At 43.9% G+C, this 17,309-nt stretch overlaps 1 protein-coding gene across 1 annotated transcript; it reads right to left on the reverse strand.

Moving 5' to 3' along the window:
* Nucleotides 1-3,367: 3,367 nt before the first annotated feature.
* LOC100554768 (zinc finger protein 436) lies at nucleotides 3,368-14,356 on the reverse strand. Its single transcript, XM_062973281.1, has 7 exons — nucleotides 14,202-14,356; nucleotides 13,174-13,689; nucleotides 9,806-9,905; nucleotides 9,047-9,126; nucleotides 8,715-8,835; nucleotides 7,091-7,135; nucleotides 3,368-5,788 (listed from the first exon to the last, which is right to left on the reverse strand). Exons 2-7 carry the CDS (start codon nucleotides 13,585-13,587, stop codon nucleotides 4,764-4,766), a joined length of 1,785 nt encoding a protein of 594 aa, XP_062829351.1. The 5' UTR covers nucleotides 13,588-13,689; nucleotides 14,202-14,356; the 3' UTR covers nucleotides 3,368-4,763.
* Between the last annotated feature and the right edge of the window lie 2,953 nt (nucleotides 14,357-17,309).

The following is a 17,309-nucleotide window of genomic DNA, read 5'->3' on the forward strand; positions in this document are numbered from 1 at the left end:
AAATTGCCTCTGCGTCTGTCTGTCTGTTGTCTCTGTCTCTGTTCGATGTGTTTATGGGCATTGAATGTTTGCCCTATATGTACATAATGTGATCTGCCCTGAGTCCCCTTCGGGGTGAGAAGGGCGGAATATAAATACTGTAAATAAATAGTTTTGGCCCAAGTCTCTCATCTGTTAAGATCATGTTGCATTCTGATCCTGTCTTCCTGGAGTGTTAGTTATCTCTCTTTATTTGGAGGGATTGGCTGAGTGGTTCACAAGAATCATCAATGCCCCATTCGACCAGACCAAAATACTATCCAGCTAGAAAAAAGAAATCATAAAACCAATTCTAAAAATGTTGTCCCTTGAGTCCTCTATACCAAATAACTACAGTAGAGTCTCACTTATCTAAGCTTTGCTTATCCAAGCTTTGCTTATCCAAGCTTCTGGATGATCCAAGCCATTTTTGTAGTCAATGTTTTCAATATATTGTGATATTTTGGTGCTAAATTTGTAAATACAGTAATTACAACATAACATTACTGCGTATTGAACTACTTTTTCTGTCAAATTTGTTGTATAACATGATGTTTTGGTGCTTAATTTGTAAAATCATAACCTAATTGGATGTTTAATAGGCTTTTCCTTAATCCCTCCTTATTATCCAAGATATTCGCTTATGCAAGCTTCTGCCGGCCCGCTTAGCTTGGATAAGTGAGACTCTACTGCACTGTCCTATTTCGAATCTTCCTTTTCTGGGCAAGGTTCTGGAGCAGGTGGTGGCCTCTCAACTCCAGGGATTCTTGGATGAAACCGATTGACTTGATCCATCACAGTCTGGCTTTAGGCCTGGCCACGGAACGGAGACAGCTTTGGTCGCCTTGGTGGATGACCTCCACAGAGAACTAGATGGGTCTGTGTTCCTGATGTTTCTCCTGGACATTTCAGCAGCCTTCGATACCATTGACCATGGTATCCTTCTGGGTCGGCTCTCTGGAATGGGTGTTCGGAGCATTGCATTGCCGTGCTTTGTTCCTTCCTGAGGGATTGTACCCAGATGGTGATGCTGGGGGATGCCTGCTCGGATCCCTGCCTTTGACCTGTGGGGTCCTGCAAGGTTTCATTCTTTTCCCCATGCTTTTCAGTATCTACATGAAAGCTGGGTGAAGCCGTTCAGAGTTTTGGAGTTGGGTGCCATATCTATACAGATGACACACAACCCTACTACTCTTTTCCACCTCATTCCAAGGAAGCTCCCTAGATCCCAGATCAGTGTCTGACAGCTGTGATGGGCTGGATGAAGATTAACAAATGGAGATTTAACCCAGACAAGACAGAGGTCCTCCTGGTCAGTCGCGAGGCCAATCGGGGTATGGGGTGGCAACCTGTGCTCAGCGGACTTACTCTCCCCGATTGGCCTCGCGACTGACCAGGAGGACCTCTGTCTTGTCTGGGTTAAATCTCCATTTGTTAATCTTCATCCAGCCCATCACAGCTGTCAGACACTGATCTGGGATCTAGGGAGCTTCCTTGGAATGAGGTGGAAAAGAGTAGTAGGGTTGTGTGTCATCTGTATAGATATGGCACCCAACTCCAAAACTCTGAACGGCTTCACCCAGCTTTCATGAGAACACAAGTGTCATCATTGACGCTTGAAGCTCAGGTGTCAGCGGTGGCAGGGACGGCTTCTGCACAATTAAAACTTGTGCGCCAGCTGTGACCGTACCTTGAAAAGCCTGACATTGCCACGGCGGTCCACACCAGTTACATCCAGAATGGACTACTGTAATGCATTGTAATTACTAGCTGGGGCTAGCTATAGGGAACATACTTTGCCCCTACTAAAGCAGCTCCACTGGCTTCCGACAAGTTTCCGGGCTCAATTAAAGGTTTAGGTTATTACATATAAAGCCCTTTAAACTTCAAGTCCAACCTATCTTCGTGACTACATCACTTTCTATGAACCAGCACGGGCTTTGAGATTGGCAGGGGAGGCCCTTCTCTTGGTCCCACTATGTTGGTGGGGACGAGAGAGGCAGCTTTCTGTGTTGGCTCCCAGTCTCTGGAATACCCTCACAAAAGAGATTAGATTAGCCCCCACCCTTCAATCATTCAGATCCAGCTTAAAAACACTGATTTTTGAATAGGCTTTTGACCTTGAATAGGCTGAAATGGGCCTATATGAGGTTGACACTCTGGCATTTTAGTTGTGAATTGATGGCAATTAGTTTTATTTACAGATTTCTGTATTTTTAAAATTGAGCTATTTTATGTTATGTGTTGATAGTGGCTTGTTATAATTTTTTACGACATTGTTTTATACTCATATACTGTTTTTATGCTATATGCTGCAGATGGGAGAGATAGTGGTGGGATATAAATAATGTTTATAAGCACTTTGCATTGTTTTAAACTTTGTATATTGTATTTTATGACTGTTTTAACATTTTAGTTCATTGTATATCAGTGTAACGGCATCAATTGCCACTTGTAAGCCACCCTGAGTCCCCTCGGGTGAGAAGGGCGGGGTATAAATGATTGAAATAAATAAAATAAATAAATTTATTATTATTATTACTATTATTATTTTAACTGTGAATCTTTTAATACTGTATATATAAAATTAAGTTTAAGTATTTGTATATTTTAAATGGTGTTGTTTATTCGTTCAGTTGCTTCCAACTCTTCATGACCCCCTGGGCCAGCCCAGGGCAGAGATCCCTGACAGCCATCGCCACCCCGAGCTCCTTCAAGATCAAGCCAGTCACTTCAAGGATACCATCCAATCACCTAGCCTTTGGTTGGCCCCTCTTTCTTTTTCCTTCCATTTTCCCAAGCATCATTATCTTCTCCAAGCTCTCCCGTCTTCTCATTTTGTGGCCAAAGTACTTCCATTTTAAATGGTGCGCTAACATTTTTATGTTAACCCACTTTGAGTTCTCTTCAGGGGAGATAAATCAGGATATAAATAGATATAATTTTAAAAAAGAAAGTGTGTTCACATATTCCTTACTGATTTCTCCATTCCAATTTTCTCCTTTTTTCCTATCTGTCTTTATAGACCACACCCACCCCATTCTAACAAAAACAGTATACATGCTAAGAGAAGATCTGTGAGCATTCCACTGAAAGCACCTTATCCTTCCTCAATAGCCCTTCAAATTAATACCGACCACCATTAAATAATCAGGTTGTTTGAAGAGCAAGTAATTTGAGTCATGCCGAGAATGATGAAAAGTAATAGAAAACAGAGGATTAAAATTGTCTAATTAATTTTCAGCCAGGACATTCCAAGCTCACAACCAACCAGATAATCTAAAGGAAATCATTCAGATTCTTTCCTTTAGACCTTTGTAAATAGACTCATTCTCTTAATATCATAACATACAGAACAACAACAACAACTTTATTTTTATACCCCGCCTCCATCTCCTCAAAGGGACTCGGGGCGGCTTACATGGGGCCAAGCCCAGATAATTACAGTGATCGAAAAACAAAAACACATCAAAAATACAGTTATCCATGTGACTCAGAAGAGACTCAGAATTCTAAACACGCCTTTTTTTCAGGTTAAACTAGATACCATATGGACATTTAATACACACACACATATCTTTAATATATTTATTATTATTTATACGTTATAGACAGGACAAGAAATCTTCACAGTATCCAGTATGCATGAATGGATAGAAAACAATTTATCAGTTATGCTTTATTACATATTTCATAAAAGAAAACCCAGTCCCACATACATAGAATAACATGAAACTCAGGGCTGTCAGTCATTAATCAAACCCATTCTCACACTTCCCATCAAACTTCTCAATTAAATGTCTTTTTAACCCTGAATATACATGACAGGAAATATTTGCAGTAACCAATGTCCATGAATGGGTTAAAGTACTGTGAAATATCTTTCCTTTAGCTCTCAAAATATTTTCAGTTATGCTCAATGAGATATTTCATCAAAGAAAATTGGTCAGATTATTATTTTCCCCAAAAGTCATAGCTTTTAACTCAGTCTTTCTGTAACAAAGATCCATCCCCCTCTGATGTAAAACAAAGAAACTTCCCTTTACCCCATTTCTTCCGTATGGGTTGACAATTAAAAAAGAAGCCTTGTTTTTCAACTGCAGATCTTTCCACACTCTAGTTTTCCTCTGCTGCGAGTTGCTTGATGACAAACAAGGTATGATTTTGTCAGAGTAATTTACGCAGCGCAGCAGCAGTTGGATGGAGTCAGAGGAACGCAGCACGAAGTGACATTAGAGACGATGGTAAAACTATATACAAGTTTTACTATACAAGACAAACAGACCTGCAGACAATAGACACAGGACTCTCACTCTAGGCAGACAGAACTCTGAACTAAACAGAACTGATGCAATCAGTAATGCATACACACTTGTGTCTGGACACTCCCCAGCTCCAGTCACACATCAAGGTCATCACAGCTTCTTGGCAATTAACTCTTTCCAGACTATAGTACACTCTGGAAGATGCAATCAGTATGCAATACTGGCAAGACACAAATTGCATTTAAACACTACCAATACACAAATCCCACATTAACAGATTTCCAACTGAAGCTCTTTCTACAATCTGAGCATTTAAATGGCTTCTCTCCTGTGTGAGTTTTCTGATGACTAATAAGGTTTCTCTCTTCACTGAAGCTCTTTCCACACTGCAAGCATTTAAATGGCTTCTCACCTGTGTGAGTTGCCTGATGACATAGAAAAACTGCTCTTTTGACTAAAGCTCTTTTCACACCGCAAGCATTAAAATGGCTTCTCTCCTGTGTGAGTTGCCTGATGACTAATAAGGTGGTGCTTGTGACTGAAGCTCTTTTCACACTGCAAGCATTTAAATGGCTTCTCTCCTGTGTGAGTTGCCAGATGACGAATAAGGACGTGCTTGTGACTGAAGCTCTTTTCACACTGCAAGCATTTAAATGGTTTCTGTCCTGTGTGAGATGCCTGATGACGAATAAGGTTATTCTTTTGAGTGAAGCACTTTTCACACAGCAAGCATTTAAATGGCTTCACACCTGTGTGAGTTGCCTGATGACTCATAAGGACGTGTTTTTGACTGAAGCTCTTTTCACACTGCAAGCATTTAAATGGCTTCTCTCCTGTGTGAGTTGCCTGATGACGAATAAGGACGTAGTTGCGACTAAAGCTTTTTTCACACTGCAAGCATTTAAATGGCTTGTATCCTGTGTGAGTTGCCTGATGACTAATAAGGACGTGTTTTTGACTGAAGCTTTTTTCACACTGCAAGCATTTAAATGGTTTCTCTCCTGTGTGAGTTGCCTGATGACTAATAAGGTGCCTATTTTGACTGAAGCTCTTTTCACACTGCAAGCAATGAAATGGCTTCACTCCTGTGTGAGTTGCCTGATGACTAATAAGGTGGCTATTTTGTCTGAAGCTCTTTTCACATTGCAAGCAATGAAATGGCTTCACTCCTGTGTGAGTTGTCTGATGACGAATAAAGATGTGCTTGTGACTGAAGCACTTTTCACACTGCAAGCATTTAAATGGTTTCTGTCCTGCGTGAGCTCCCTGATGACGAATAAGGTTAATCTTTTGACTGAAGCACTTTTCACACTGCAGGCATTTAAATGGTTTCTGTCCTGCGTGAGTTCCCTGATGACGAATAAGGTTTTTCTTTTGACTGAAGCTCTTTCCACACTGCAAGCATTGAAATGGCTTCTCTCCTGTGTGAGTTGCCTGATGACGAATAAGGGTGTGCTTGAGACTGAAGCTCTTTTCACACTGCAAACATTTAAATGGCCTTTCTCCTGTGTGAATTGTGTTGAAAAGAAAAGCTTATATTAAAGTTTAATTACAAAATACATTAAGTCGAGACAGCGCTTTCCCACAGTTCTTTCCAATACTGGCAGTTGTCTTTTGCTCTAAATATTGTACCCGGGGATAAGCCTCAAAATAAATCATAACTCAACCAGGGCTGGGGAAAATAGAGCTGTTTCCTTAGCCCAAGTTTCTCTCAAATCCCCTGTATTTCTGGCACAAGAAAGGGAAAACCCTACGAATCCCTCAGAGGTTGAATACCAAAACAGCTTAGGTGGGCCCAATTTTTTTAGCTGATTTAAATTCACCTTACAGTTCTTCCCTGGGAACCAAAATTGTCTAGTGGATGTCAGTGGCCAATTATTCCTCACCAGGAGAGGTAGGGACTGTTATTTTTCGAAACAACATTTGGGCCTGGCTGTTTAGACCCAATTCCAAATGCAGGAGGGAGAAGGGACAACAGCTGTGCTGACCACCAAGAACACTGACTTTGCTGATGAGCTGAGGGAGGCTGCGATCAGTGACGATTGGCTTCAATCTCATAAAGACACATTAAAGCAAAACGATGGGCTATGGACATACAGGATGAAGCTCTACGTACCAGTAAACCTGAGAGTTAAGGTGTTGGCCCAGTCACATGATAACAAAGCCTCAGGAGATTTTGGTTTTACGAAGACGCCAAAGTTGATTACCCGGCAGTTCTGGTGGCCGGAATTACAGAAGGACGTAAAAGACTATCTACAAGAATGCACCATTTGTGCTAAAGCTAAAGAGAAGGGGGGAAGCCCACAGGATTGCTACAGTTGGTAGCTAATCCAACTCAACCATGGACTCAAAATGCAATGGACTTTGTGATTGACTTGCCTGAAAGTAATGGATACAATACCATTTGGACTATCATTGACTTGTTTTCTAAACAAGATACATTCTAAAGAGGCGCATTTTGTGCCTCTGAAAAGATTCCTTCTGTGCCAGAGTTAGCTAAGTTATTTATACATCATGTCTTCAGGCTTCCTCTATCATATCTGACAGAGGCCTTCAATTTACATCCAAATACTGAAAGAGCTTCCTGAGACTAACGGAAAGGGCTTTTAGTACAGTGTTTCACCCAGAGATAGATAGTGCTGCTGAAAGAGTACAAAAGACTTTACAACAATTTTTAAAATGTTATAGTACTTATCAACAAGACCACTGGAGTTCTTAAGCGGATTTTACCAAGTTTGCTTATAATAATTATAAACACTCATCCACGGGGGTCTCCCCATTTAAAGCCATTGAAGGACAAGACTTACCTCCTTTCTCCGAGTAGGCAAAACATAATTTGGAGGGGGAGACACCTGGGGAATGGGGAGAGAAAATTGCAGCAGCTTAGCAGCTTAGTATACAAGCTACTCTGGCATCTACCAAGATGGATTACTTCTGTTTTGTTGGTCTCTTTCCTATCTCTGGAATCATAAACCCGTTGGCCGTTTGATTAGATTCACCGCATACTTGGCGAAAGATCCATCCTGTTTTTCATGTTAGTCTCATCTAACGGGCTAGCGTGGTTTCCCGCTGGAGTAAAGCTGACTCCGAACCTATCCCCATCATGGTGGGGGTTCATACACATTTTGAAATTAGGACTATTTTAGACTCTAAACATTCTAGAGGATACTTGTACTATTTAGTACAATGGAGTCACAGACTTTACATCCTGAATAGGTAGGTGCTGAACATGTGCGAACCCCCTGCTTAAAAAAGCTGTTTCATCAAACCTATCCCTTTAAGCATGGACCTTGAAATTTGTCCTCTTTTCTCTACTTTCTTATTTCCCCGGGGGGGGGGGGGGATTTCGTTGGAGGGGAGTGATGTCAGGGTCATCGTAGCAGCCTAGCAGCCTGGAGATGGTTGCTTCAGTTTCCTGCCATAAAGAAGGGAGGTGGGGGAAAGGAAATTAGGAACTGCAGTGAACAGACTGTGGGCAATGTTTGACCCCTAGAAGGCGGATGGGAGTTGGGCTGTTACATTACAGGGTGTTTTGAGTGGGAAATCCTTCCGAACTGTTATTCTCAGTAATTTGGAAATAAAGAATAAATCATTTGCTTCCAGCAATCGTTGTTGTGAGCTTGACTTCAATTCCAAGACCTTCCAGAGTCTTACACTGAGGTCCTCTGGGAGGCGTCTGCTTCAGCCTGCCAGAACCCAACTGGCAACCGCCATCCAGAGCGCCTTTTCATCGGCCGCCCCAGGACTGTGGAACGACCTGCCAGTAGAGCTCCGACAGCTAGATCAGGTTTCGGAATTTAAGACACAAATGAAGACCTATAGCTTTCGGCAGGCCTACTTAGACAGTTCTAATGATGAATTTTAAACTAAAACTCTATGTCTAACTTTTGTGTATTTGAATATGTATCTTATGGAAATACGTTTAAATATGTGTATTTTACAAAATGTTTTTAAATGATTATGTGTTTCGAGTATGTGTTTTAACAATGCTGTATCCCACCTCGAGCTGTGAGGGGTGGTGGGTAAGAAATAAAATTACTATTATTATTTGCTGCCACGGCTCCATTGGCTGCCCATCTGTTTCCAGACATAATTCAAATTGCTGGTTATGACCTAAAAGACCTAAATGGCTCAGGTCCAGGCTACTTGACTCATTGTATCTCATTGCCCAAACCTACCTGGGCGCTACAATCCTTAAGAGAAGCCCTTGTCTCACTCCCACCACCATCACAAGCATAGTTGTTGGATGGAAAATGACCACTGCCTAGAAATCATCTAATGTGGCAACTCCACCCAAGTGCAAATTGTCTTCTTGGCTGGCCCCCTATATGGATATGGAAAGAGCTTATTTTCTATGGCTTCAGAGGAAGATCTGAAACACTGGATAATTGTAAACGGATTTCGTTAACTACAAGCATAATGGAGCTTTACCTAGAGATGACACAATCCCCAAATTCTCCTCCATGATTTGCTGGTGCAAGGTTTTTTGGCTCGGACCCAAGAGGGCCCACTCTTCCTCTGAGAAATCCACAGACACATCTTCAAAAGTCACCTGAAGGGGAAAAATGTTATCTGCAAGGAGAAAATGCTAACTAAGTCAGAAAAAACAAGCCACTTGTGATTTACATTTTTCATTAAATCATTCATTGAAAACATCTTGCATTGAAGGAATGTGGAAGAAAGAGGTTCATTCAGAGTCAAGGCAACATTCAAGGGACAAGGAGACCCGGCTTCCCCTCCCCTCCCGGAATCCTGCTGCCTACCTGATCTGGTCCCGCAGAATCTCTTCTTAGAAGAGAATCATGAAAAGTTGTGCTACTATCAATTCCCCATGTTTCACTGCCTGTGAAAGAGAAAGACATCAGGGAGGGTGAGACCGGTCCCTTTTTCAGGCTGCCCTACAGTTCCTTCCCTCAGAAGCTTCTCGCTCTCTCTTTGCCCCACGGTCCTTTTTAAAACTCCCTCTTTGGCCCAAGGTTTTTAATGTGGACTATTCTGTTTTCCGGGGATGTTGCGATCGAATCCCAGGAAATGCAGAGGGTTTGCTCTATTCGTTTCTGTAGCCTCTGCCAATGTAGCCAAGAGCATATTCATAATAACAGTAACTTTATTTTTATACCCTGCCTCCATATCCCTGAAGGGACTCGGGACAGCTCACATGGGGACAAGCCCAGCATCAGCATAGGTTAAAAACACAATTAAAACAATATAACAGTATGAATATAAAATGACATCAAATGCAACAAATACTTTTAAACCTGGACATAAAGTACTGTATGTGCAGAGGATGAACTTGTGCAGAACTCTGAGTAGGATTTCACCAGCATAAACATCCAGAGAGGAGCAAAGAAATCAAGAAACTTTGAAAGTGGCACAAATTAGTGTTGTAGAGAAATGTCTCCTGCCAGCAACATTCTTAAACTCCCAGGCTCTCCAATTTTTTTTTTTAGTTCACACAGCTCAGACGTTTCAGGTCTACTCAAGAGAAGGTGAGCAATCAAGGAACACTGGCCATCCCTTACCAACTACAATATATTCTCCATTTCCAGTCTGGGTAATGCACATTGTGTCTGAAGGAGACTCCTCCACCTGACTGGTCTCGTCTGCAAAAGAGTCCTGCACCTGAACAAGAAGCACAGATCACAAAGAAAGAAAGATTAGAAAAGGAGGGAGGGCTCTCTTTCTGCAACCTGTTCCAGACTGCTTGGGTTATGGTTGGGACCCAAGACTGGTTTTCTTTATTATGTAGAAGAATCTGTCTTTCCATGATTTTGGTATGGGAATTCTGCCTTTGTTTGGGCATTGCAAGCTGCTTCAGGACATGATCTGAAGTGGAAGGGCTACTGCTGAGATGGAGGTAGTTCGTAATCCTGGGGTTGTAATTTGGGACTATCCTATAGAGGCTCTCGGGCTGAGTAACCTACGTCTATATACCTGTGCTTTCAGGTCCCTGTTGAGCTATCTCTGTTGGACTTCAACCGCACACTGCTCAAGTCTGCAGTCCTGAATGAGGAATAATTAGTTAGTTTAGAATAGGCTGAGGGAATTCCTCCCCCCCCCCCCCGCCCCAGACTCCTGGTTATGTAGAATTGATACTTTACAGGTGCATGCCTTTATTTATCACTTCTGCTTTTTTCATCTCAGTGAGTGTGTATTGAGACCTCTCTCTGCTGGTATGTCAGGAGAGATGTAGTGCTTGGAGATTTTTTCCTCTCTTTTAAACCCTAGAAGAAATGGAGTTCAGAGTAGCTCAGACCCAGTTTGTTACTATTAAGAAATGTAATTATGTTTGTAAATAAACCTTTTATAGTTTTAAAGATTTAACTCTGACATCTTTGCCTCCTAAACTCTAAATTATTTTACAGCCACAACACCTCATGCTCTGCTTGCTGTGAGCTGAATGCTCAACTGTAAATATCCTGTTTATATTATTGGATGCTCTGCTGGTTTTTTATGTAGTGTCCCCTAACAATCTCTACCTGTGAATAACATACAGATTCTTAGGGAAAGAATATTCAGAAGTGGTTCAGCCATTTGCTTCCTCTGAAATACACACACACCACTGAATTCTCAATATGTTCCTTTTCATCTTCAAAGTTTATCGCCCTATAACTTCAGATCATTATACCTAGTAATAAAGGCAGTTGTAAGACAAATCTAAAATAAACCTTCCGTGAACCCCAGCAATCCTTAACAGCTATCAGCCTATTTCCAATCTCCCCTTTCTGGGCGAGGTTCTGGAGTTGGTGGTGGCCACCCAGCTCCAGGGATTCTTGGATGAAACCAATTATCTTGACCCTTCACAGTCTGGTTTTAAGCCTGGTCACGGAACAGAGACAGCTTTTGTTGCCTTGGTGGATGAGCTCCACAGAGAGCTAGAGAGGGGGAGTGTGTCCCTGTTGGTTCTCCTTGATCTCTGAGCAGCTTTTGATGCCATCGTCCATGGTATCCTTCTGGACTGGCTCTCTGGGATGGGATGTGGGGACATTGCACTGTAGTGGTTTGGCTCATACCTGGAGTACCGGACCCAGATGGTGATGCTGGGGGATACCTGCTTGGACCCCTGGCTATTGGCTTGTGGGGTACTGCAAGGTTCTATTTTATCTCACATGCTTTTCAATATCTACATGAAACCACTGGGTGAGGACATCCAGAGTTTTGGAATTCGGTGTCATCTGTACGCAGGTGACAAACAACTCTATGACTTTACCACCTCAATCCAAGAAAACTCCCTGAGTCCTGGACCGGTGCCTGGCAACTGTGATAGACTGGATGAGGACTAATAAATTAAAGCTAAATCCAGACAAGACTGAGGTCCTCCTGTAATGTAATTCCCTAAATTTCTGGAAAATCAATAAAAAACTATTTTTTTAAAAAAAGACTGAGGTCCTCCTGGTCAGTCGTGAGGCCGATCAGGGTAGCAGCCTGTGCTCGACAGGGTAACACTCTCCTTGAGGAGATAGATCTGTAGCTTGGGGGTCCTCGTGGACTCAGCGCTGATGCTTGAAGCTTATAGTGGCCACGGTTCGCACGGTGGGTTAAACCGCCAGCTACAGAAAACCTTGTGGACCAGAAGATTGGCAGGTCAAGCTGCAGGTTGGTGTGAGCTCCCACAATCAGCCCTAGCTTCTGCTTACATATCAAAACTCAAAACTCAACTCAAAAACAGTAATGTGAGTAAACAGGTACAGCTGTTGGTGGGGAGGTAAAAGGTACCTTGAAGACATGCCGACAATTCGATCAAGAAGGCTTTGAATGTTTGCCATATATGTATTCTGTAATTTGCTCCCTCAGGGAACTTTATTAATATAAATAAAGTATATTATTAGGTGTCAGTGGTGGCCAGGAGGGCCTATGCAAATTGAAGTTTGTGCAGTTGCACCAGGAAAAGCCAGATCTGGCCACAGTGATCCATGCCTTAGTTACATCTAGAATGGATTATTGCAATTCACTCTGGACGGCTCGGAAGCTTCAATTAATACAAAGGTCTGCAGCCAGGCTGCTGATTGGGGCGAGTTATAGAGAACATATCACCCCCCTTTTGAAGCAGCTTCAATGGTTGCTTATTTGCTTATTACCTAGAATGCCCTAAACTGCTAGTGTCCTGCCTATTTATGTGACCACATCTCCCTTTATAAACCTGTTCTAAGATCAGCGGAGGCCTTCCTTTCAATCCCACCCACATCACAAGCGAGGCTGGTGGGGATGAGGGACAGGGCCTTCTCAATAGTGGCTCCCCGACTCTGGAACGCCCTCCTCGGGGAGATGAGACAAACAGCCACCCTCACGACTTTTAAGGAGGACATGAAGATCTGGTTATTCAAACAGGCCTTTGATCATAATTCAATAATACCCCCTTAATGAGGATGAGGTCTTTGTTTTATGGAAATATTCTGACTCCAGTATTTTTTGGATTTTATTTAATTTATTGGGAACCCTTATGTTTTAACTAATGTTTTATATTGCTTATTATTAATCTGTCCATTTTGTTTTATATAGACTTGTGTTATATTTGCCCACATATTTTGCACATATTGTCCACTGTATTTATGTATGTTGTAAGCTGCTCCAAGTCCTTCAAGGGAGATGGGGCAGGATATAACTCAAGTATATATACAAACATACATATACACACACACCACCCTGGGGAATGGAGAAGATGACTGCCCCCTCCTCTCCGTGAGAGCCCTTGGGGGATGCAAAAGGGGCAGTCGTGGCCCTCCAAGTCTCTTTTCCAGGGTGAACACGCCTGGGTCCTCCTTTCCTAATGCTTCTCTGAACTTGTTCCAACTTCTTTGAATTATTCTTAAAGTTAGATTTCCAAAACAGAATCCTTCAAAACAATTATTCTTGGTTCCTTGAACCAACAAGATGAATCTCTGTCTCTCACCTGTGGCTTCTCCCGCTTCCTCTCCTCTTCCCGACTCAGGAGGAAACCTTCAGCCACAGCCACAGCCTGGGAACTGGTCTCTGCCCCACATTCCCTCACCCAACACTCCATCTCCGCAGGGAGGACAGCCAGGAACTGCTCCAGGAGCACCAGGTCCAGCATCTCCGCCTTGGAGTGTCGCTCTGGCTTCAGCCACAGGTGGCAGAGAGAGTGGAGGCGGCTGCAAACCTCCCGGGGCCCCAAGGCCTCCTCATAGTGGAAATGCCGGAAGCGCTGCCACTGAAGGTCTGGATGGAGTGAACTGCTCTCCCGGTCTTCCCTCCAAGAGTCCTCCCAGAATGCTCTATAGTTCTCTGCCTCAACAGCAGAAGGAAATACTTCCAACTGGGTGACAGCTGGCTGTTGCCCTTCCATCTTTGTTCTGTGCTTCTAAGCTGCTTCAAACTGGATGAAGATGTGTCCACCTCTTCTCTCAGATGATATTCAAAGTGGGAGGACTGGGTGAACTGGTGGGGCCTGCACACGAAACAAGAAGAATGAGAATACTCTCAAGGCAGGATAGTTTTGTCGTGAGTGTTGAGTTACTGACTGTCTTCTGAATCTGGAGATAAAAGATTCAAAGGGGGGGGGGGTCCTCTCCTTCCCAGAGACCAAAACCCTCGCCCCAGACCTTCTCCACGCCTTGGTCCTTTGCTCTCTGCTTCTCCTCCTTTGTGAATCCCTCCCACTCATTTCCCAACCCGGTTCTGTGGGGCAGGTGGTGGGGGCCCTGTCCTTGCGGCCCTTCTCTGCCCTTCTTCAGGCCCCACAGACCCCCCTCCCGGCAGAGGCCCAGGCAGGCCAGGCTGAGGAGGCAGGAGGAGGAGGAAGGGCAGGGAGGAAGGCAGGGCGCCCTTGGCCGGCTTCAGGGGCCTCCAGAGCCCGTCCTCAGAGAGAAAGAGGCCGCCATGAGGGAACCCGGAAGGAGGCGGGAGAAGGACGAGGGCAGGAGGCCGCGATGAGGGAAGGAAGAGAAGGTCGTTGTTTACCCAGGAAGGAGAGGGGCAGGACGACGGGAGGAGTGAACGGGCGGAGATCCGGGAGAGAGGAGAGGAGCTGTCCCAGCGAGGCCTTTCCTCCGCCAGGCCCGCCCAAGGAGGACTGGCTCCCTTCCGGAAGCGGCGCTCCTGTCTCCCCCCCCCTCTCAGCCCGAGCCTCTTCCGGTGCCGCTCTAGGAAGCAAAGGGGCGGGGCTTCGCTACTGGGAGGCCCTTCCTTCCTTCCGCCTTCCCTCTCGGTGGCTTTAACCGCCTCCTGCGCCCAGGCCACGCCCCCTTCCTTCCCAGAGTCAAGACATGGCTGCCCTCCTCCCCTCGGCCTTTGCCATTCTCCTCTATTGAATACTTTTATCGTGTTTATATTTCTTAGATTTTGATTGACACGTTGTATGATGTTTAGTGTTTGCTGCTCAGAGTTTCCCTTGAGGGTGAAGAAGCGGGATATACAAACTGCTCCTGATATTCGCTGCTCCTCCTCCCTGACAAAAGGGCCTCAGGCTGTGAGGAACTGGGCGGGATTGAGCCATAGGTTTACAGCCGGGATATTCAAGTGGTTGAATCCTCATAAAATCAGAGTTGGTCTAGGCCAACCCCTTTCTGCCATGCTGGAAAAGCACAAAGCACTCCCGACAGATGGCCATCCAGCCTATGTTTAAAGGCTTCCAAGGAAAGAGCTTCCGCCACACTTCGAGGCAGAGAGTTCCACTGTTGAACGGCTTGTATGGTAAGGAAGTTCTTCCTAATATTCAAGTGAAATCTCCTTCCCAGAGATTTGAACCCATGGCTCCGAGTCCTAGTCTTCAGGGCAGCAGAAAACAAGCCTAATCCCTCATCTTTATGACCTTGTTTCTAATATTTATACAGTAGAGTCTCACTTATCCAACGTAAACGGGCCGGCAGAACGTTGGATAAGTGAATATGTTGGATAATAAGGAGAGATTAAGGAAAAGCCTATTATACATCAAATTAGGTTGTGATTTTACAAATTAAGCACCAAAACATCATGACAGAAAAAGTAGTTCAATACACAATAATGCTATGTAGTAATTACTGTATTTAAGAATTTAGCACCAAAATATCACGATGTATTGAAAACATTGACTACAAAAATGCGTTGGATAATCCAGAACGTTGGATAAGCGAGTCTTGGATAAGTGAGACTCTACTGTACATGCTGATCATGTATAAATATTAGAAACGCAATGATATTCCCTATGGATGCGAGAGCTGGACCATAAGGAAGGCTGAGTGAAGGAAGAGAGACGCTTTTGAACTCTGGTGCTGGAGGAAAATCCTGAGAGTGGCTTGGACCTTGGCAAGAAGATCCAACCAGTCCATCCTCCAGGAAAGAATGCCCAATGGCTGCTCACTAGAGGGAAGGCTATTAGAGGCAAAGCTGAAGTATTTTGGCCACATCATGAGGAGACAGGAAAGTTTGGAAAATATCATGATGCTGGGGAAAATGGTAGGCAAAAGGAAGAGAGGCCGACCAAGGGCAAGATGGATGGACAGTATCCTTGAAGTGACTGGCTTGACATTGAAGGAATTGGGAGTGGCTCTGGCGTGGACTGGTCCATGAGGTCATGAAGAGTCGGAAATGACTATGCGAGTGAGAGAGAGAGATCATGTCTCCTCTCAACCTTCTCTTCTGCACACTAAACATACTCCTCTCTTCAAGCCACTCCTCACAGGGCATTGTCGCCAGACCATTTAGTTGTCCTCTCCAGGACACGGTCCAGCTTGTTAATATATTTCTTTAATTGTAGCACCCAGAATGTTGTTAAACACAGCACCCTCACCCTAAGAGTTCACCTAGGACCCACAAGCCAAAAGATATAAAATGCTTTCCTTTTCCCTGCTCTGCGAGGTCTCCGAGAGCCCATGATGGGCCAGGCGCAGCCAGTGCCCCTCAGTGCTCTTCCTCCTCCTCCTAGATATTTTAACTGAAAATCCATGGAGATGTGCCGATTCACGCCAGCGGACTTGCAGACTGAATCATCAGCAGCAGCTCTTACAGACCCAATCCCGCATTTTGATAAAATGTATCCTCTAATGTATCCATTTCTATATACTTTTACCCCCTCCCTGTCTTCTCTTGCCTGTCCTCTCTGCCTATACCTATATGCCTATCTATGTCTGCACATATGTGCACAACCAGAAAGTTTCTTAACCCCTTCAATGTAATATAACTAATGTGATCTGCTTAGACTGTACCCATTCCTCCCTATGTCCTAGTTTATGAAATGTATTAATTGAATATGATTTCTGCACAAAGCCAGGCAGTCATCACCCCTTACTGATCTTGCTGAGGAATTTCCTGACACATCTGGGATGGGCACGTCCTGAGACAAAGGTGACAATCCATTATGTTCACATGCTGGAAAGCAGGCGGTTTCCTCTGTAAAATTGATAACCACCGGCTGGTGCTCGCCAGCCGATCTCTTTCCTTGAGCCAACTTTGGAAAACAGGAACTCCAAGTTTACACACCTACGGGACCCCTTTGTCTGGCACCCAAAGCTTGATTGAAGAGGGTCATCATCTTTTGTCACAGGACACCTCATCCTCACCATTGCCAGGAAACTTCCTCCTCATGCAACATTAGGACAATTTAAACCAGTGGTTCCCAAATTTATTTGGCCTACCGCCCCCTTTCCAGAAAAAATACTACCCAGTGCTCCCTGGAAAGGTGGGCATGGCTTAGAGGGGTGGGCAGGGCTCCTGCTCAAAAGGGCGGGGCTGAGCATCTCCCCACCCAAACCAATCACTGGAAAATTAAAGCGTTGGATAAGCAAAAATGTTGGATAATAAGGAGGGATTAAGGAAAAGCCTATTAAACATCAAATTACATTATGATTTTACAAATTAAGCAGCAAAACATCATGTTTTACAACAAATCAGCAGAAAAAGCAGTTCAATACATGGTAATGTTATGTAGGAATTACTATATTTGTGAATTTAGCACCAAACATTGAACTGGGATATAGGGCAGTGTGGACTCAGATAACCCAGTTCAAATCAGATATTGTGGGTTATTCTGCTTTGATATTTTGTGTTATATGGCTGTGTCGAAGAACCCCGAGGTGCCCAGAATTGGACATA

Source organism: Anolis carolinensis, chromosome 2 (assembly GCF_035594765.1).
Source record: "Anolis carolinensis isolate JA03-04 chromosome 2, rAnoCar3.1.pri, whole genome shotgun sequence".
NCBI classification, from domain to species: Eukaryota; Metazoa; Chordata; class Lepidosauria; order Squamata; family Dactyloidae; genus Anolis; species Anolis carolinensis.

Excerpts from the sequence above, each read along its gene's own strand:
- LOC100554768 (XM_062973281.1), bottom strand. The coding sequence starts at position 13,587 with ATGGAAGGGCAACAGCCAGCTGTCACCCAGTTGGAAGTATTTCCTTCT. Across the intron at positions 9,906-13,173 it reads GGAAGCGGGAGAAGCCACAG|GTGCAGGACTCTTTTGCAGA; the intron begins GTGAGAGACAGA and ends CTTCTTGTTCAG. Across the intron at positions 7,136-8,714 it reads GGGGATTGTGTCATCTCTAG|GTGTCTCCCCCTCCAAATTA; the intron begins GTAAAGCTCCAT and ends CCCATTCCCCAG.